This window comes from Cucurbita pepo, chromosome 19 (assembly GCF_057944985.1).
Source record: "Cucurbita pepo subsp. pepo isolate OVF chromosome 19, ASM5794498v1, whole genome shotgun sequence".
In the NCBI taxonomy this organism is placed as follows: Eukaryota; Viridiplantae; Streptophyta; class Magnoliopsida; order Cucurbitales; family Cucurbitaceae; genus Cucurbita; species Cucurbita pepo.
In genome coordinates, this window is record NC_141816.1 from 11,047,939 (window position 1) to 11,069,837 (window position 21,899).

A 21,899-nucleotide genomic window follows, 5' to 3' on the forward strand; every position below is an offset into this window, starting at 1 on the left:
TGGATTATGAACAAAGTCAATAGGAACAAACGCGGTTGTCATCAATTTGAATAGGACCCTCCACTTGAAAAAGAAAAATCCAACCCATAAAAGACTTCAAGAAGGTCGTACGCGGAGCCTCATAGAAAGATCGACTATTTAAGGTGTAACAGCCCAGGTTCACTCTTAATAGATATTGTTACGTAACGTCGTCGGCCTTATAATTTTAAAACGTGTCTATTAGGTTAAGGTTTCCACACCTTTATAAGAAATGTTTTGTTTCACTTTCCAACTGACGTGGGATCTCATAATCCACCCTCCTTGGAGGGTTAGTGTCCTCGCTGGTACACTGTCTGGTGTTTAGCTTTGATACCAATTGTAACAACCAAAGTCCACTTCTAGCAGATATTGTCCGTTTTGGCCCGTTACGTACCGTCGTCAGCCTCACGATTTAAAACGTGTCTACTAGGGAGATGTTTCTATACCCTTATAAGGAATGTTTCGTTCCCTTCTCCAACTAATGTGAGATCTCACATAAGGGGAGATTCCGATACTACTTTGTTTAAGGAGGGGATTGATGTTGGAATCCCAAATTGGCTAATTAAGGAAAAGATCACGGGTATACAAAGTAGACAATATTATACCATAGTGAAGCTCACCTATTTCTAATAGAATTGACCGAGTAGAAACAAGCAAAACCCACCAAACTTTAGTATGGTAGAAGCTTCTTAGGCCCGGACCCATACATTATACACCCTCTTTCTTTTCTTAAATTTGGCATACCGTGCCATTGTTAAACAGTTTGAATTTACAAAAAAGTTCTATTCGAGAGAGAAAAAAAATGGAGCTTTTCATACTCATTCGACACATTCTAAAGTACACGAACACAATTTTGAAAGTTTATGAATCTCGGGCGTTTCTCGACTGTATCCAACTTAGGACAATCCAAGAATCATGTCTCCTCCTTCATGCTTTATACTATTCCCTTTCGTTTTCATTTCCCCTTGGGGCTGTCTTCCAAATTAAATTCTAAGTCTTTTTCTTCTACATTTGCAGGTAGCTGTATTCAATGAGAAAATATTATTAAACACATAATTAAAACTAAAAAAAAAAAAAAAAAAAAAAAGAATAATTTATCATTTCAAACACTCATCAACATCCATAATATCAACAAATTTTGGAACACTACTGATTTACATGATTTAGGGATCCATCCTTTCAAAATTTGGTGATATTTATATATAAATATTTAAATATATATTAGAGACGGCTAAGAACATGATGAACAATCATCACCTCATAGAAATCGAAATTAAATGAGAAATTTTTATTTTTTTTTGAACAAAAAAGAAAAAAAAAAAACATCATGAAATGGGTCAAACAATTGTTGTTGTTCTTTTGTGGATCATATGTGTCATTTTGTGAAATAAAAGAAGTTCTAGGGGCCTATGAAGAAAATAAAAATTAATATTTGTTTTTTTTTTATTAATATTTTTGTTAAATAAAATATGGAAAATAAATAAAATAATGGTTAGGGATTTTAGTACACACCAACATGGAAGGCAATCATAGTTGATGTCTCTCCAAAGAGTCTTCCATTTCACACCTCACAATATAAAAGAAAGTTGTAGAGAGAGTGAAGTTGAAGGGTTTGGTTCTTAATATATTACCATTTTTTAAAAAAAAATTATTTATTTATTTCTTTTTTTATATTCTAATTAAAATAATAATTAACGGACGGACTTAACTCCAGACCCGCATGTCCAAATTTCTTTCCAAATCCGGAGGTTAAGTTTGGGATCCCTATCTTGCTTATGCCTCATTTTTTCCTCAATGCATTATATGGTGTGTTGGATAATACATTGTTCTCCTCGGTCATATTATGACATGGGATAAACTTATAATTTTACGGTCATAATCTTAGGGTTAAGAGGGACGGGGAATACACGTAAAAGGGTAAAATGGTAATTTGAAGAGGGAGAGGGAAGTTGGGAGGGTTGTCGATGTCAAAAAGGGGTAATTAAGATCCTACCATAGGTCCCCCATGGATATGGATCTTCCCTTTTGCTCCTTACGCAAACTCTATTTCTCCACTTTTTATTTTATTTTATTTTGTTTTGTTTTGTTTATTATCTCCTTTTGTTCATTTAGAGAAAATTGGAATTTTGGAGCCGGAGTTTTTGGTGGGGTCTGACGGAGAATGTTTAATGATGCGGTCCACCGCATGATTGGATCCGCAGCCGACCACCACTGCCGTCCTACGTGGACTAACCAAACCCAACTTCCACCACCCCTCTACGCGGCTGAGGCGGGGCGGCGGTTCGCTCTACGCGGCTGACGTTTTAGTGCTCCGACCACCATGCAACTTGTCCATCTCCTTTAACGCCTTAATTTAAGCTTCAAGTTTTCTCCTTTATTTCCGCATTGGGTGTTGAAAATTACGATCTTTAATTTTAAAAAATGGAATTCTTCGTTATAAAATTATGGGTAGAAGGAAGAAATTGATTGGCGAGGCGGTTGTGACCTTAAAATGATGAGATTATGGTGGAGAAAGGCATAGAAGAAGAATGAAATATAAAAGAGATACCCCATGGCCATGCCGACCTTCATAAGTCCTTGTCTTGATAGCAACTCATGTCCATGACTTCCCATTACATACATCTAATCACATCATAAAAACGACATGTCGAACATTCCCCACTCCCCTCCCCTTCTAATGCTTTTTCCTCAACCTACCCAAAAACCGACCATTGCCCTTCACTCAACACAGCATTGCACGATAAGATCTCGAACGTTTTTATGATTAGAATGTACATAGTACTTAACTAATTGAACTATATTCAAGTTGATAAGTAAGTAAGGATATATGATAATTTTTTTTAATAATTAAAAATAAAATTTGACTATTTTTTCGAAATTCTTTTTATTTTTGTTTTTGGTTTGCTTTGTTTATGTGCTACGTAAAGTAAAAACACTCACCACCAACTACTGAATGACACGTGGCCCTCACTGCACTCCTCAACGTACTCGTTTTAATTTTTTTTTTTTTTTTTTTAATTTATTTTCCATACTGGACAACTGTTTCTTTCTTCTCCAAAATACTTGTCGAGAAATCATTTGCTGGCCGGAATTCTACCTCCACCAAATTACCAAAGTGCCCCCCACGCGATTACGCTGACTCTGATATATACGTTTCATCCGTCACCGTTCGGGTGACAATATCTTTCTACATCAAACTCAAAAAATGCCATGTCAGCCATTTAATCACTCCCAGCGTGGACGGTCGGCTTTTGGCGGCATTACGTGGCATCCTATCTCTTTAGTATTCTGCCAGCGTGGTTGATGTAAGTCTCAAATTTCACGATATTATGGTTCTTTTTTTTTAATATCACATATATAATATGTTTTTCATGAACGAAAATTAATTATTTTTGTAAATTACTTTATCGTATATATTTAATTTTTTTGACTCAATACAAAATGGTTCTTTCTAAAATTTTAAAAAATTAAATATATTTAAAATACAATAACCAATTTGAAATATATATTTTTGTAAGTTTAAAATTAATCTATATTTTTAAAATTCTAATTATCACAAAGGGTATATCACCAAAAAAAAAAATTAAAAAAAAAAAATAAATAAAAATAAATAAATATATATATTTTATTTATATATATATATCGAGGGTTGTAGTTCACGTGTTTCTGAATTTATTTTATTCTTTTTTAAAGAATTGTTTCTTACTCTTAAAGGTTGTTTGCATATATATATATATATATATATATATATATATATATATATATATATATATATATATATATATATATATTTATTTATTTATTTATTTATGTAAAGGTTATATTTATATATTTATCTTCTTATTAAATATGAATGATTCTAATAAAGTTTCTATAAATGAGCCTACATTAATATTTTCTTAGTGGTAAGTTTCAATCTTTTCCCTCCCAAATATAACAATAATTTCAAGGTAGAACGTAACAGTGGATCAGGATTTAGTACCTAATAGCCTCAAGATTCCTACGACATTATTACATTACTTACTTCTCGCTTCCAAAAGTAAAAACTATCAACATAAGTTAATCTGAACAAAACACACTTAACTTTAAAGTTACTACGATCGAGTCATTGATAAAGAAAATACATAATTACTCTCATTCAGATGTGATCCCGATTCATTCACATACACCTTATTTACTTGGGTGTCGCACAAAAATACAATAAATAAAAAATCCTAAATTTATAACAAAAAAAAAAAACATATTATGAATTTGTTGATAAAAGGAATTAAAACATAAAACCAAGCAATATGGTAAACGACAATAGTAATAATAAAAACGTACTTAACAAAAGAGTTCAACGGTCGGCTTCTTCCATATTTTACCACCAAAAAGTCCCATAAAAATCTCAAAAAAATTTAAAAAGAAAAAAGAAAAAAAATATAGACGTCATCCACTGGGGACAGCCATCAAGCCATGCGCAAGAAGACACTGACCCTACACAGTACCCTAAACCCCTCCTTTTATATTCTTTCTCCATTCCCCCTCCAACCCTCCTAAAAATTACACTCTATCCTCCTCCTCCTTCTCCTCCTCCGCCGCCACCGCCGCCGCCGCCGCCGGTGACTCTTCTCCCAGGTATATAACAACAACACAATCATCAATATTATTTTGAATCTTTACCCCTTTTGAGAGCATGTTATGGTTAATGAATGAGGAATTTGGCTGGTTTCGAGGTGTACCTTAAAAATTCTCGACAATTAGACAAAACCCACTCCCGTTTCTGCGAAATTCTTTGTTTTTTTTTTTTTGTTTTGTTTTGTTTTTTTAAGGTAGAGATAGATCCAATGGAACTGTTGGGTCTCTGTGTCTGTGTGTGTGTGTGTTTCGAGAACCGAACCGCGTGCTAATTTGTGATAACTGATCACGTCATCCTTACACCCCGTTTTTGTTTAATATTATTTTATTGGTTTATGGGTATGGCAATGGATGAGAGGCGGTTCATGAGGCATCATTCCCATCATTCCCACCATTCACCAACACAAGACAACATCATTAATTTCACAGAAAAAACCCTTTTAGTTGTCCGTTTTCCTTCATCAAAAAACCCCCCCCTAAAATCTCTCACTTTTTTCACCTCCTTCCCCACAGGTTTTTCCCCCCCAACAAAACGGAATCATTGTCTCTGGTAATGGGTTTTGTTTATAACACGCCGTTTATTTTCCCCCTCACAGATTAAAATTGGTGGGGTGTCTCTCGCTGCTCACCACCATCACCACCAAATGAACTTATCATTATCTCCCATTACACTTGGCATCATCTCATTCGTCAAGTTCTTTCCTTTCTCAACATTCCATTCTATATCTATATATATATATATATATATAAACCCCTTTACTTGTTTTCTTTGATCCATCATAAGGTGGTGGGTGTTGGTAATAGTGTAGAGATGATTGAGGTTAGGGCATGCGGAGAGCTTTAATTTTGTGTTGTGGGGATGAATTTGATGCAGTAATTTACCGTCCGTGACGATGATGGAGTCCATGGAGTCGTCGTGTGTTCCGCCCGGGTTTCGGTTTCATCCGACCGATGAAGAGCTCGTTGGATATTATCTAAGGAAGAAGGTAGCTTCACAAAAGATTGATCTTGATGTCATTAAAGATATAGATCTTTACAGGATCGAGCCGTGGGATCTTCAAGGTATACTCTTTTTCTTTTTTTCTTTTTTTCTTTTTATTAGGGTTTCTTAAAAAAAAAAAAAAAAAAAAAAAAAAAAAAAACCCTAAACCTTTTTAATGATCTGAGAATTATGTTGTAATGGGCAGAGAAATGTTGGATTGGTTATGAAGAGCAAAATGAGTGGTACTTCTTTAGTCATAAGGACAAGAAATATCCGACCGGGACGAGGACGAATAGGGCTACGTTGGCCGGGTTCTGGAAGGCGACTGGGAGAGACAAGGCTGTTTATGACAAGAATAAGCTCATTGGAATGAGAAAAACCCTCGTTTTTTATCGAGGACGAGCCCCGAACGGGCAAAAGACTGATTGGATCATGCACGAGTACAGATTAGAATCCGATGAAAACGGCCCTCCACAGGCAAGCTCTTTTACTAACCCTTTATTTTTCTTCATCTATATTTTTCTCAATCATGCATGCTAAGTAGACTTCATTGAGTCCTGTCTTCTCTCTCTCTCTCTCTCTCTCTCTCTCTTTCTTTTTGTAATTTGTGTAAGATTGACAAAAGGGATTAAAAATGCTATTTTGAGTGGTAAAAATTCATCTTTTTGTTCATCATTTTAACTTTATCCAGACAATATGATCAATATATGTCAAATTAACCTCATGAGTTGAGCTTCATGAACATGAAGAACTTATGACTTTTACTGCTTTAAAATGCGTGGAAAAATGACAAAAAAAGTGAGGGAAATGGGACAACTTTTACTTTCCATAATTAGTCCACTAAATTGTACAGTTTTAACAGATGACACCCACCAAACCTCTAAGTCAAAAGCTGATACTTACAAAGACATATAATTGTAGTGTTTGAATTTATGTTCTTTCCATCCTTCCTGTTTGTCAATCATCTTTGACTTTTTTTTTTCTATTTTCATCACTTTTACCAGACACCCATAAAAAGTATCAATTTGTGATTAGGGTTTTGGCTTATTTGTTTTTGTTTTCTTTCTTTTGTAGGAAGAAGGATGGGTTGTGTGTAGGGCCTTCAAGAAGCGAGCGAATGGACAATCAAAGATGGCGGTCGAGCGGTGGGATTCGAGCTATTTCTACGACGAACCGAGCCGGGTCTGCTCGGGAATCGATCCGCTCGAGTTCATGTCGAGGCAGTCGATGCCACAAGGGTTGTTAGAGCACAATAATATGATGTGTAAGCAAGAGATGGAAGGTGAGAATGTGAAGTTGATAGCATATAATGATCCATTTGTACAACTTCCACAGCTTGAGAGCCCATCTCTTCCATTAATGAAAAGATCAAGCTCCATATCTTTGGTGTCGGAATGCAATGAAGAAGAAGAGCCACCGACAAAAAGAAGGTACGATAATAACAACAACAATAATAATAGGAGCTCAAAGGTGACGGATTGGAGGGCATTGGACAAGTTTGTGGCTTCTCAATTGAGTCAAGAAGATGCATTTGAAGGCGAAGGAGATTCGAGGTTTGGAGCACAAAATAATAATTATAATAATAATAACAATCATAATTCAGCGGACATGGCCATATTATTGATGGAGAATAGAGTGCATGATGAAGAGAACTTATACAAAGAGTTCTTGAGTTCGAACCCGGAGTCTGATTTTGGGATTTGCATATTTGAGAAATGAAGATGATTATTTGAGGATGTTCTTGTCGGATAATATTTTTAATATATGTGTTCTTACGAGGGTTATTATGGATCTTGGGATCATATCTCTATAATGTATTTTTGTATGATATGGTTGTGAATGAGTGAAGAAAAAAACTCTCTTTCTCTCTCTCTCTCTCTCTCTCTCTCTCTCTATAGTCGATCTCTTAACCCCGTTTTCAAGGCATCGAGAGAGGTATCATTCTCTCGACGTCGTATGATATGACGTCGAGAGGCGGGTGTCTCCAATGATGTCGTTCTCATGGCAACGATAAAGATATCAAATCGAAAACTCAAATGCTTAAGTTAATGGGTTATGGTAAATTTCATTATATCAACACTTTTACGCTTCGTCTTTACTTTGGGATTATGTATCTCTCTTGATTATAGAAAGACGTTCAGGAGCTGGGAGGGCCTACCGTGAGGGAACTTTAGGGGGCGAATACCTTGCTTCAATCACTTGGATTATTAACTACTAACGAGTGGGTTGAGCTATGCAACAACGAGATCTGTGATGTCCCACATTAGTTGGGGAGGAGAACAAACCACCATTTATAAGGGTGTGGAAACCTTCCCCTAGCATACGCGTTTTAAAGCCTTGATGGGAAGCCCGAAAGGGAAAGCCCAAAGAGGAAAATATTTGCTAGCGGTGGATCTGGATCGTTACAAGATCTCTCTTGATCTTTGTTGGATATGCTTGACGACCTCCTCTTCTGATACCGTGTTAAAATACCAATTAATCTAGAAGTTTAAGCGGACGGGTTATGATAAAAGAGAGGAAAAGGCCATGCATTTTTGTGTTGGAAGGAGGCAAAAAGGAGAATGTGTAAAAGGGTATGAGTTTAAAGGTGAAAGAAATGGTTGAAGGCTCACCCTTTGTGTTCTCGGCGGTGTTTTTGGTGGGCCAAATGCTTGTCTAGCGTGCTCTTTTGCTTATATACCGTATCCCTTTCATAGCCATGCTTCTCTTCTCGCACACCCTTTTTCCCCTTCGCCCCCACTTTGCCAAATCAATTCAACCTCGCCCATGTCGAGTATCAAAAACACTACAAAGATAACTGAGCTTTAAAAAGAGAAACTTGATGGCTTATCATATTGCATAAAAGGAGACACAGGAAGAGAGGTAGGTGGCGACTGCTGCATGGTTTTGTGTGTGTCTGTAAAACAAAGAAACCAAGAAAGAAAGAAAGACAGACAACTTTTGTTAGGAGCAGTTAAGTTTGAGGTCGGCAGGTTGTGTCGGAGCGCGGTTCCTGAATGGACAAAAACGCATGTCTTACGTTGTCCTTTTTCCATTCTTGAGTGGGCTGAAATGGTCCCTATAGGCTAAGCCTAACTCCCTTCTCTCTCCTTTTTCGGGTATTCCAACACTCTCTACACAAACACATCCCTTTATTCCTCTTTTTATCCTCTTCTTTTTCTTTAACTTTCTCTCCATATTTCTCATCAATATCTTCATTTTCTTGCATGTCTTTCTTTCACTACTACGTTAACTTCTTAACCCAATATGATCCCTTTTTCTCGAGAAAATTAGATTCGAACGACGGTTTCTAATTGCCACAGACTATATCTTGCATGACCTCAATTGTGACACTCGAGTAAAAAAAGGATACATAAACAAATCGAGACCAAACCCAGATAGGATTCAGAGTTACTACTTATATCAACAATGTGCACTTTCTTTTTTGGAGGCTCAACCGTAAGAATTTTAATGTTAACGTGTTTTGTTTGGAGCAATTCTATGTTTGATAACCTCTAGGCGAGAAATATATAACGTGACCATATTGCTGGGAAATGTTAGGGTAACTAGATGTCGTATTTGAATTTCAAATCTTGAGAATGGGGCGTTGCATCAATAACCATCTTGCATTCTAATGCCGTGTTTGTTTATTCAAGTATCTTTCACCTAATTTAAGATAAACCCAAATCATATTGGTTCGACGAACACATTAATCACTAAGAGTTAGAATGGAACGAGATTCATTTGGAACCTAATGACGTAGCACGGAGAAGAAACCGGGTAGGTTTGCTACATTTGTATAAGCTATAGCTTGAAAGTACGTTATTGAGGGGTGAGGGGAAGTGATCATAAAAGCTAGAATGGTGTGTGGTGGTAGAAAGTGGTGAGCTCTATGGTTTGGTGACTGCGAATTAAAGGAAACAAGAAAAAGAAAGAAGCAATGAGTATATGAGTTGACAAAAACGAGAGGCTTTGGGACAATGTCTTTGGAGAACAATGATTCGGTGATGGCACGCAACCACACTTCTCTTTTTAACTTCTAGCCCTTTTCATGCAGCCATGTGATAAAGATCGGAACCGATCATGATCAAAATGGACAATATCTGTCAGCAGTGAATTTCAGTTATTATAAATGATATCAGAATCAGTCATCGAACGGTGCGAGATATTGGTCAGAGTAGGGCTAGACCCTCTCCATAGTAGACATGTTTAAAATCGTGAGGCTGACGACAATAAGTAACGAGTCAAAACAGATAATATCTACTAGCGGTGAGCTTGAACTGTTATAAAATGGTATCATAGGTACATAGATTGGGTTGGAAAATCTTTTGAACTAATAAATTTTTTTGAATGGGTTGAGTGGGTGACCCTAGTAACCTGAATAGAGTTCATAATGATGACCTGCATTTGTTACAAACGTCAAACATTCTTAATCTTCCTATTTTTGGGTTGGTTGGGTCAACCTACTATTCAATCCGAATTTTTTTAGTTTAAAAAAAATAATAATAATAAAATCGAGCTTTACATTAAAATACCATAAATATAATTTAAAAAAATTATATTATTATTAATAGTTCAAAATCTAAAAGTAATTAATCTCTCCAACCAATAATATATGTTTTCTTAACCAAGATAATAATAATAATAATAATAATAAATCACTTAAATATTAAATTTATGTTTTACTAAAGAAAAAATTTGATTTAAAAATATATTTAGTATTTGATAAACTTTTTAAAATTACCTTTAAAATAAAAATATTTTAAAATATTGGAGAATGAAATTATTTATTTAAATTAAATCCAAAAGAATGAAATTTAAACACGAACATTTACGGAAAGGGAAAGGGAATTAAATCGAGAGAACGGGTTCTAGGGATTCTCCTTATATCTCTAGCGCTTGATTTTCTTGGCGCCTTATTTTCTTGATCTTCACACATTTTCCTTCCGTCATCTACTTTGATCTCATTCTATTTGTTTCATCGTCTTCGTTTCGATTACAAGTTTCAGAATCAGATCCGTGCCATCGGATCGATTTTAAGATTGAGGTTTTTTTTTATTCTTCAGATAATACGAATCTTCGTTTCTAAGTAGATTACCCTTCCCAACCGATCGATTGTTTCACTATAAGCTTTAATCTGGAACTTTAGTGTTAGTATTTGAAACGAATTGATTTGAGTTTAGAGCGTTTTTTATCTAGGATTTTGAAATGAAGCGGCAGAGGAAATCGAGAGGTGTTTCGTGGACTCATGGAGTTGATCTTTGTCAGGTATAATTGCGGTATCTTCTAATCGAAGTATGATGTTATTATAAAATCATGAAAATCTATATACCTTTAATCATAACAAAGCTAGGTTAAGGTTAACGTTCTGTTATTGATGAGTTTGATTACAATAATTTTGGTCGTTTTGAAACGAATTCGAATACTGTGATTTGGAAGGATTAATTTCTTGTTGCTAATGAAATCGTCACCTTGAGAACAAAAAGTACTATTGAATGTGAATCTAGTAATTAAAATTTTACTTTGTGCAAGCAAACAGTGGGGCTATAAATCATATTACGGAATTAAATCCACCGCAGTCAGTTTGAACGATCTGAGAGACGTTCTTAAATGTCACACAATAAATTTATGGAAGCTTTGAAGATATGATGTTAATCTAGAATATGGTTTGATAGAGATTGAAGAAATAACAATTCGATTCAAGTGTACAACATGGCTGTGATGTATAACTGAAGCTTCTTGTGACCAAACATTAACAGAATATTGGAAGTATTTGTTCGTAAGCGGTAATCCAAAAATAAATAAACAAGAGCAGAAAAAGAAGACAAAACAACTAGGTAGTTGCGAAGCATAAATCATTACTCACTTTAAAATACAAACTTTGTCACTGTTTCTGCCTTCTTTCCCCAAAGCTGGCATCTTCTCAGATGCCATTGACTGAATGCTTATTTTCTACCTTAATGAACACATTCTGGTTCACATATTGTCATACTGAGAGTCACAGGGTACTTGGGAGGCAATGCCTTGACAAGGTGCTGCAGGATATTGATTGATCATTTCGCCTGTGAAATTACTTTAATATGTACTTGCATGCAACTGTTAGAGATTGGAACATTATATGATGTTATACTTATAATTGAATGTTGCAGAATGATTAAACAGAAGTTGATATTCAATAGTTAAAGGTTTTCCTTACTGATTTTACTTCCAATGAGTTTGTAAGAGTGAATAATTGTGGTTTTAAATAGGTGAAGCTATTCTCATCAAAGGACTGTCCTTCAAAAGCTGGCCTGAAATCTTCTGATTATCTCGAAGCAGAAACTCCCAGGATGTTGCATCCTTATACTGCCGAATTTAAGGATTGCCCTCCTGGATTTGAGGTTACTCCTTCGAGAACCCAAGTAGCTAATTTGTCCAGCATCTCTTTGATTAAGTGGAGATGCCCTCTTAAGGTGAGCTCTCTCTAATATTTCTGTTCACTTCACTCAATATGAATTCACTTTAGTGGCTATGTGATGTATGTCTGTCCTGCATCATTTTCGGATGTATAACACTTCTTCCAGTATGTCTGTACAGTTTGTTATGGATTGCAACTGGTGTGTGACAGCAGGAGAGGGAAGTATAGAGGTAGAATCTCAAAAATTGAGGGAAATGAGATTTCTTGAAGTAGTTTATCCCCGAGTGTCTGCTATTCCTTCAGGGTAATTTCATTCTTTTGTTTCTTGACACAATTTGGAGGATCATTATTTTGTTAACATCAACCTTTCTGATAATGTCTCTCCCTTTCTTTTGCTGTATAGTGCTTCCGTATCTACTGATATTGAGGATGAACTTTATGATGATAGCTTCACTCCTCTTGTCCCTATCATTCCGATCGAGGAAGACGAGTGCGAAGATTTAGAGCCAGATTCAGCTGCTGTAGGAAACCTCTGTACTAGCTCAATGCCTGTTACAGCTTCTAACATTCAGTTGGAACCTGCAATACACGTATGTACGATTGATACGTCTGCAGGTGAAAAGCCTATTGAGAAGTTACCTGATGTTGGTATGGATGTAGCTGCTGTTGCCTCTACGGCATTGACGGTATTAATGAAAAGCATGGAGCAGGGAAGCATGATCAACACCAATTTGCTTATTAAAATTTTCAGTGACCCAAAAATGATCCAGAATTTGGTGAACATTCCCCCAGTATCTGCAGCAGTGTCAGGGAGTACACCCCTGGCTACTGCTGCACCAATATCTTTGTCAAAGCCAGTGACCAAACCAGTTTCTTTGTCTTTCCCAAAATCTGATCTGATACCAAAGCTCCCAAATGGAAGCTTATTGAAAGTGCCGAATGGACTCCCATCCAAGGTAGCCACTGTTCTTCCTCAGATGAGTATCATTCCTACATCTGATGTAAATCTAGCCCCAGTCCCCAGCCACATGCCAGTTCCAGATCCCAACATGGTAAAAATTATGGTACCGAATTCCAAGAACTATTCTAAAATAGGTGCAATTCCTGCTCAAGCGAACGTTGCACCGGTAAGTTCAGTAAGAAATGGTCAGCAATGCAAGGATCTTAACTATTGTAAGAACTTGGTGAGACAACATGGAAACCAGAGGAATAATAAGGAACAGAAACCTGGACAAGATGGAAATAATCATCATCATCGTATTCTGAAAAGGGTACATGAAATGAATGCAGAAAACTTGAGACCCAAGATTGGGAAACAATGCAGTTACTTTGATACCCCAAAAGGGTGTAGAAATGGCGTTAATTGCCAATTCAAACATGATGTCACATTTAAGAATCAAAACGCTAAGAGAATGAAAGTGTGTGGTGAAGTAACAGGGATGACTTAATTGGGTTATGCTTCACTATTCAGGATTTTCAGGATGAATTTGAACAAGATATCCAAGGGAGAATTTTGAATCTGGGGCATGTATTAGTGGCTGTTTGAGATTAGCAGGGATGATTGGTTCCCTGTGTAAATCCTTCAGCACGAATGTGAATTCTTTGCATACGATTCTATTTGGCAAATAGAACATATTTTCCTTTTTGGTTTGAAGTGAGAAAAACAAGATTATTATCACTTTTTTGGACTTTTAAGGACAATTTGTCAACGTAAAACCTGGAAGATGATAGTTATAAAGTAGATTCTTGGCATATTCTTCTTCACAGAACAGTGTTTTCAAGTCTATTCGGAACACTTTATAGCTTCTAGAGGATGTGCTAAAAGAAAGTGTCAAGAAGTTGACTTGCGTCTATCATCATTGAGCTTCATAATCTGACATGATTTGAAGAAACTAAAAAAGAAAAATTGATTAAAGAATCTTATCGGAAAGTCACTAGAGTTATTGAGTGTAAAGTCGGGATAAGGTTGACATCGCAATCTCATTAAATCAGTCTTAAGAGAGACTATAAACTATTTGGGTAGTTAATTCAAGGTAAGGACTCTTATTATGCGTAGAAACTTGTCGAGACCCGTAAACCCTCCTTGAGACGGACCAAATCAGACTATCTGTTAACAGTGAGTTTGAGCTGTCACAAATTAGGAAAGCACAATTGATTACTCATTAAGGACGGGTTCTCCAATAATAACAAAAAGTTAGGAACAATTTGTAATTCAAGCTTCACTTTTCACTTTCCCTTTTTAGTTGTTTTTTTAGGTTTGGTACGCACGAATAAATATTCACATACATAGATAAAAAATCTACATATGACTTATTATTCATTTGCCACAAAATTGAAGGTGATGGTGGCAATTCAATCAATGACCCAACCAATTTGGGTTTTTGCAATCTAGCAATGATCCGGCAGTAGCAACAAGAGGCCAACTAATGCAACAGCAATGGTTTGATATTCAGGCTAGAATTCCGAACAAAGATGAATTTATTTCTCTCTTAGAATGGGCCAACCTTTTCTGATAATGTCATTGATCTTGGCATCAATTTGCTTCTGGGTCTTTGGAGGACAGAGGTCTGCCGCGTACCCATTCATCCTTGCTGCCAAAGTGGACATCTCAAGCTCCTCTTCCGGCAAGTTGCCCATTAATTGCAGCAAAAAGGGTTTCCTCTTCAGCTCAAATTTCTGCGTCTCAAACATATGTTGTGTCAGTGATATTTGACATTTGATGTCAAGAACTCCGTTTTAACCACACGGTGCCGCGACAATTCAAACAGTAAACCTATGTTGGCTCAAGATGGGCCATCCATTATGAACTTCCAATGCATTTAACATTTAAAGGAGTACATTCTCTGGGTGGGTGAGTGTTAAGAATAATTAGCAGCAAGGATGAATGATTTAACATAGGTACTATATTTGACCTTTAATTGAAGATAAATATCTAGATATTTGTCTTCCATTACAGTTTAGCATCGGAGAATTTCACCACCATTTTCTAAATGGTGGTGGTTTTAGCAAATATTCTCGGTGACCTGATGCTAAATTAGCCATTCATTCTAACCTTTCTTTTATCTTCAAATAAGAAAACGGGGCTAGGATAGCAATTTTCCATTACAAAGTGGAAAAGGACTAAAGACATCTTAACCAAAGTTGTAACATTTCATGGTGAGCTGCATGTCAAGAAGCAGGAAAGTTTAAAAGCTGAAAGTTCGTCAGGCAATTGCTTCGAAGGATTATATTAACGAATGATACTAACCTGATGTTCAGCCTCTGCGGGATAAAATGCTCCAAGTTGCTGAATTTGCGTAGTCACAGCACTTCCTCTCGACTTCAGCTGTTCTTTTTCTTTGCTGACAGCAGCCAGTCTTGATTCTTCAGTGCCATTAGTAAAAATAATAGATCTGTCACAAAAGAGTTGGTAACACCATTATCTAAGGTTAATTATGTTTAAATCATGAACTAGAATTTATAATATACCTGTACTGCTTGCCCACATCAGGACCTTGCCCAAACACTTGCCTAGAATCATGACTGGACCAAAAAACCTCTAAGAGTTGCCTAAAACTAGTAAGCTTCGGATCATATTCGACCTGCAGAGAATTACAAAGCATGAATAAATAATTAATCCCATCCAAACACACATGTAATGTAATGAAACCAACAAATAGTTTTTTTTTTTGCAAGAATCTCAATAAATATATATATCAATGGACATTATAAACAAAGGACAATAAACATTAACCGAGCAATGAATGCGTGTAAAAAACAAGTGGCAAGTGATACCATCCAAAAGTATCAATACTAATGAAAGAACCCATCAGAAATCTGTGACGAACAAATTCGACAGGGCCCCCTAAAATGAACACAACAGTGATAATCAAGCAATTTAAACCCGATTCATGCCTCTCTTATAAAGAATTTCAAGACAGTAAATCCAATCACAGAAGCAAAACAAGAGTGCAAAGCTAAATTCACCGAAGGAATGACACGCCACGATGTATTTATACAATATAATTGAACGTATAGACAGGATCTACTGAGGTAATGAAGTCCGTAACATCATTCAAAACGCAGGAAATTAAGCAATCAGAAAAATAGAAGATATAAAGGAGCAAAGAAGGTTAGGAGCCGAACCCGTACAGACTCGGCATGATCACCCAAGCTACGATACTCGGGATTCAATCTAGAACCACCAGCGTAGCCAACGGTGGTCCGGACAATTCCATCCAAGCAACCAAAGACGGCTTCGGATCTCCAGAAACTTCCGAGAGAGAAAACTGCGGTCTTCAAGGACTGATGGCTGGATGGAATCTTGCTAGATTCCACGATACGACTCGGACCTCTGATACAATAAGCTCTGCCATACAGCAAAAATACGAGGAAGAAGAGGATTGTGGAAATGCGATGCCAAGTGTTCGTCTGCAAAAGAGCCATTACTGTCTGCTCTGGAACACAGGCGGACAGATCGAGGAATTGAAACTTCATTTTACATGGCCAGCAGCCTGCTACATTGTTGAAGCCCAGGCCCGTCAAATCCCCGCATACTAGAAGCCCGCTACATTGTTGAAGCCCAGGCCCAACAAATCCCCGGAAACTAGAAGCCCACTATATTGTTCAAGCCCAGGCCCATTAAACACCCACAAACTAGAAGCCCAGGCCCATCATATCCCCGCAAACTAGAAGCCCGCTACATTGTTGAAGCCAAGGCCCATCAATCAAATCCCCGTAAAGTCCGTTACATTGTTGAAGCCCAGGCCCATCAAATCCCCGCAAACTAGAAGCCCGCTATATTGTTAAAGCCCAGGCCCATCAAACCCCCGCAAACTAAAAGCTCAGGCCCATCATATTCCCGCAAACTCGCAGCTCACTACATTGTTGAAGCCCAGGCCCATTAATCAAATCCCCGCAAAGCCCGTTACATTGTTGAACCCCAGGCCCATCAATCAAAACCCCGTAAACTAGCCTGCCATTGTTGAAGCCCAGGCTTTTTTGGGCCGTTTAACAAAATAGAAGGCTAATTTATTTTTTCTTTTGATGAGAAATAGAATGACGATAAAAATAGATTAAAAAAATCATAATTTTCAATTTGTTTTTCATATATCAAATCTAAATAATGAATTTAATAAAATAAAATAATCCATGTTTATTTACATTATTCTCTTTTTATTAAAATTAGCATTCGAGTAAAATGGAAATATTCATTTAATTTAATTTAATTTAACTAGGATGGGCTTAAAGAGGAAAAAGCCCAGAACAATCCTTGTAAGGTTGAATAGAGAAAGGCCCAGAATAAATCCCTTTGATGATGGGCTCTATGGGTGAAAAGCCCAGAACAATCCTTCTCAGATTTTAATGGACAACGGCCCGGAATAAATCCTTAATGTTTTCTCAAAAGTTACAATGGGGGAGGAGAGTACACAAATTGAACGATGGAAGTAAAATGAAATGACCTCAGGAACCAAGTCGTAATCTAAATTATAATACTGTTTAAGCCTTATCAGCTTTAGAAGCAGTGGCTGCTGCTTGTCCTCTGAGTCTACCAGTTCTCCTTGCAGCAATGAGACCAACCTTTTGACCAGGAGGTGCATCCCGCCTGACAGTGCTGGCGTGTCCGATGTGTTGATGGTTACCTCCTCCGTGAGGATGCTCGACCGGATTCATTGCAACACCACGGACCTTAGGCCAGCAGTTTCTCTTCACTCTAAATTTGTGGTAAGCATTACCAGCCTTAAGAAGGGGCTTCTCAGTTCTACCACCACCTGCAACCTGACCAACCATGGCACGACACCCACTTGGAACTACTTTCTTTGAACCTGATGGAAGCTTGATCCTGGTAGTAATTAAAAATGAACATAAGACTTCATTTGCATATGAAATAGCTGCAATCAACTGCCACATCCGAGGAATGTGCAGTTATCTGTTCATTGCAAATAATTTACGCACACAAATCCTAATCTGTGAAATTCCAACAACCGCATACGGAGAAGCCTGAGTCAGTTCCCAACCAGCATTCTAAGGTGCAATCAAAAGATTCTTATTTCAGTCCGCTGTATATTTCTAACACTAAACCTTTATTACCATCGCTCCCCCATACCTCCTCTCAGACAGATCATCACCAGAACACTCAACGTGAAAGTAAACAAATTTTGATCATCCAAGTACAGAATTTACTAGTAACTACACTCTTTCAAGAACAAGTATTGAAGAAAAACCTGGAAGTGTCGTTATCGGGATTATGGCTGATAACAATCGCGTAATCTCCGGAACATCTAGCGAAAACACCGCGGTCGCCGACATGGTGTTCGACGTTACAAACGACGGCACCTTCAGGAATCGATCTAAGGGGCAAGACATTTCCGACCATGAGATTTGCCTTCTTCCCGCAGTAAACAAATTGGCCAGTGTACATACCCTCAGCCGCAACGAACAGTTCATTCTGTTTCTTGTACCTGAAAGGATGGCGGAAGGTAACTCGAGCAAGCGGTGCTCCACGGCCAGGATCGTGAATAATCTCAGAGACGACTCCTTTCAAATAGCCATTCCGTTCGCCGAAGTCAAGACTTCTGAACCTGGCCGGACCCTTCCGGTGATGGGTGTGGGACTTGAAGACGGATCCCGCTCCCTTACGCTGAGCACGAATAACTCTTCCCATGTCGTCTCCGCAAGGTCGGAGATCTTCAGTTCGCTACCGCAGAGATTACGTAAAAATCTAGGGTTTAGACAAATTTATATCACACGAAAATGAAACTGGCCGGCCCATTTCTAGTACATAAAAGAAGCCCAACTATTTGGGCTTTTTAGACTACTGGCCCATATTGTTGCCTGCATAGAAAACGAAACTGGCAGGCCCATTTCTAGTACATAGACGAAGCCCAACTATTTGGGCTTTTTAGACTACCGGCCCATAATGTTGCCCGCATTGAAAATGAAACTGGCCGGCCCATTTCTAAGACATAAACGAAGCCCAACTACTTGGGCTTTTTTAGACTACTGGCCCATATTGTTGCCTGCATAATTGGTTGGTAACAAATGAATGTAAATTCTTTTTTAACCTTATAAAGTTGACATTTCATTATTAAGGTAAAATAATATTTTTGTCACTCTCTCCCATTGAAAAAACCCAATTTTTTTTAATCCATAAATTTTATTATTCAAATCCATAAAAAAATTTTAATCCAAAAATTGTCGGGTCCTTTTTTAATTTATTTTTCATTTGCGCCATCGTTGGCTAAACAATCATTTGGTTATGTCATTTTGGGCTTTGCTCTAACCGAAGCTATTGCATTGTTTGCTCCAATGATGGCCTTTTTTATCTCATTCGTATTCTGATCGAAGAAGGGTTCAGTCTTATAAAGCAAGACCTCTTTCACATAAAAAAGTGGAGGCGGGCTTGGGTACGATCTAACTAAAACGATTCCACATGAAAGAGGACCGGACAATAGCCTTCGTCGAGTAATGGGCTAGTCCCCGAAAATGCCCTCAGACATTGGGGCTGGCAATTCACCTTGTGGCTCATTCCTTCTGAATTCAAATAACTTCATAACTGAGTTGGGTTGATCGAGTTTTTTGGATCATCGAATTTTTTGGACACTCCAAAGAAATATAAATAAACATCGTAAATAAACAATCACTATAGGCATAGAGTTCGTCCATAACGGGCAAAATCCAAAGATTTAAGTTCGGTTTTGAACAAAGATGTGTGGTAGGGAACGCCCCAAATGAAACCCACATGACCAAAAAGAGTATAATATAAAGTCCCCTTAGACATATAGTGAGCCCTACAAACTTGGGTAAGCCAAGCCAAGCCAACCCCATACAGAAGACATATGGTCTCCAAACTACTTTAAAAGTCTCAAAGAATGTTGTCCTAAATCATGTCATTTTCATTATCACTATCTATTTTCGTGGCGAAATTTTTAAATATGGATCTTTAATTTGGCATAACGGTCAAATTTGGATGTCTATTTCTAGAAACATCTTTGTATGTGAAAGGTTTAACCTTTCGGATACCCATTTTATTTTGTTGCTTGTTTCGGGTAGGAGTTTTGGTATAAGTAATTATAACTCAGGAAAACTTTATCTTTATCTCATACCAAGATAAATAAGATGCAACGTTGCATTGAGAGACCTTGACTCTGGGTAGAGGCAAGATCAAGTCGAATGATTTAGCTTAGTGTATATGTCAAACGAACACGACTTTCTACAATGAAGTACATCTCCCCTTAATCGAGGCTCGACTCCTTTTTCTTTTGGAGTTTTGGTCATTTCTAAATTAGCTGATGTGGGACTTTCATCCAACATCTCCTCTCTAACAAAGTACGCCTCCCCTTAATCGAGACTTGTCTCCTTTTTCTTTGGAGTCATTTGTTCGACATTTGAGAACTCTATTAGCATGGCTAAGTTTGGGGTATGACTCTGATACCAAGTTAGATGAACACAACTCTCCACAATGGTATGATATTGTCCACTTTGAGCATAAGCTATCATGATTTTGCTTTGGATTTCCTCAAAATGCCTCGTACCAATGGAGAGAGTATTCTTTGATTATAAACCCATGATCATTTCTTAAATTAGCCGATGTGAGATTTTCATCATCCAACAATGTAAAGGCAAGTCGATTGTGTCGTAGACGATTGAACATACACATGCAGGCAGCAGTGTGACCGAACAAGTTTGGATTTTGCATGAGCAATGTTCAGTTGACAAACACAAATCTCACCTAAAGTTTGACGAAGCCATAAAACGGGACGAAAATGAATGTGAAACTTAAGTTTGTTTTAAAGTTGATTGTGAGAATGTCGTAGAATTATAAGATAAGGATTAAGAAGTTATATGAGAGGATGAAAGGTGAGTTAGCCAATAATTAAGGGAAGATAAAAGTCGTCTTGTGCGGCTATTGATAGAACATACTTAAACGGGCAAAGCACGGAAGGTATACAATATGCATTGTTTGGTGGAATGATCCACCATGTATGTGCATCCCTAGCCCCACTCCCCATGTGCATTGATTTTACTAATTTTTTTTCCCTTCTTTTCGGTTCACATTGTGAGTGTATGGACTCGAAGTTTGAGGTTTATGTCTATTTGATTCTAAAGTGTCAAAATATACACTTTAGTTTTTGTTCGTTAACTAATCAAATAAAATAGACTTGTCATCTCATTAACGCCGGCAGATAATGGTCCAGTATTTTGTTAAGTTAAAGTTAAATCATGGGTCATTTAGAGTCGTTATGCAAACTTGTAGACCAAATAGACATCATGATCAGCTTCATACTTCGGATCAAAAGTCCATTACAATGATATTGTGTAAAATCAAAGTTCAACATCTCTATACTCAATTTTCGACTTGAAGTTCCACTCTAACATATTAAGATATGGTACTAAATTTAGAAATGATGTTGACATGTTAGGATAATATCAAATTAGGCTCGAGAGAATGCTTAATACTCAACTAAGAATTGAAAGTTCTTTTTTCCATGACAGAAATACGTTTGGCTCAAAATTAATATGTATGGCTCAAAAGAGCTTTCCATGTGACCAAATAATTGGAGGAAATGTGTCTAAGTTCCAGCTCAAGTGCACTCAAGTGAGGTCTTGGCAGCCAAGGCCTATGCTGATCAAGAACAAGTTTGGCCACAGCCACACGATTGGACCTACATGTAAAAACAATACTCGTGCATAATTTGCTGCCTACCAAGTACGAATCGTCAGAAGTAGCACAATAATGTCTAACAATGTATTCTTTTTCTAAAGAATACGTAATACTATTCTAGCTCGCCTCGACACAAACTCATACTTTATACTAACTTAAGCTTTGAGTGTATATCGAGAATCATACCAATGCTAGATCATGCTTCACTAGAGTTCACCTCGAGCGACACATTAGTAGTCGCAATTTATTAGAAATTATAATGC

The 21,899-nt window shown here is 37.2% G+C and overlaps 4 protein-coding genes across 7 annotated transcripts; 2 read left to right on the forward strand and 2 right to left on the reverse strand.

Moving 5' to 3' along the window:
• Positions 1-4,514: 4,514 nt before the first annotated feature.
• On the forward strand, positions 4,515-7,482 carry LOC111781245 (NAC domain-containing protein 37). Its single transcript, XM_023661728.2, has 4 exons — positions 4,515-4,635; positions 5,510-5,697; positions 5,823-6,094; positions 6,692-7,482. Exons 2-4 carry the CDS (start codon positions 5,529-5,531, stop codon positions 7,334-7,336), a joined length of 1,086 nt encoding a protein of 361 aa, XP_023517496.2. The 5' UTR covers positions 4,515-4,635; positions 5,510-5,528; the 3' UTR covers positions 7,337-7,482.
• Positions 7,483-10,438: 2,956 nt separating this feature from the next.
• On the forward strand, positions 10,439-14,121 carry LOC111781908 (zinc finger CCCH domain-containing protein 6). Of its 4 annotated transcripts, none has more exons than XM_087120335.1 (5): positions 10,439-10,643; positions 10,796-10,891; positions 11,845-12,048; positions 12,173-12,297; positions 12,397-14,121. In XM_087120335.1, the coding sequence occupies exons 3-5, from the start codon at positions 11,926-11,928 to the stop codon at positions 13,439-13,441; spliced, it is 1,293 nt and encodes a 430-aa protein (XP_086976461.1). In that variant the 5' UTR covers positions 10,439-10,643; positions 10,796-10,891; positions 11,845-11,925; the 3' UTR covers positions 13,442-14,121. The 4 variants fall into 4 exon arrangements, with proteins under 4 accessions (XP_086976461.1, XP_023518409.2, XP_086976460.1 ...); XM_023662641.2 differs by having other exon boundaries at positions 10,796-10,864; XM_087120334.1 differs by having other exon boundaries at positions 10,439-10,891.
• A 163-nt stretch (positions 14,122-14,284) lies between these two features.
• Positions 14,285-16,451, reverse strand: MSRA5 (Peptide methionine sulfoxide reductase family protein). The gene is made up of 4 exons (XM_023661514.2): positions 16,119-16,451; positions 15,462-15,574; positions 15,241-15,385; positions 14,285-14,669 (listed from the first exon to the last, which is right to left on the reverse strand). The coding sequence occupies exons 1-4, from the start codon at positions 16,416-16,418 to the stop codon at positions 14,472-14,474; spliced, it is 756 nt and encodes a 251-aa protein (XP_023517282.1). The 5' UTR covers positions 16,419-16,451; the 3' UTR covers positions 14,285-14,471.
• Positions 16,452-17,282: 831 nt separating this feature from the next.
• On the reverse strand, positions 17,283-18,693 carry LOC111782323 (large ribosomal subunit protein uL2x). The gene is made up of 2 exons (XM_023663184.2): positions 18,197-18,693; positions 17,283-17,814 (listed from the first exon to the last, which is right to left on the reverse strand). Exons 1-2 carry the CDS (start codon positions 18,634-18,636, stop codon positions 17,472-17,474), a joined length of 783 nt encoding a protein of 260 aa, XP_023518952.1. The 5' UTR covers positions 18,637-18,693; the 3' UTR covers positions 17,283-17,471.
• Positions 18,694-21,899: the final 3,206 nt, after the last annotated feature.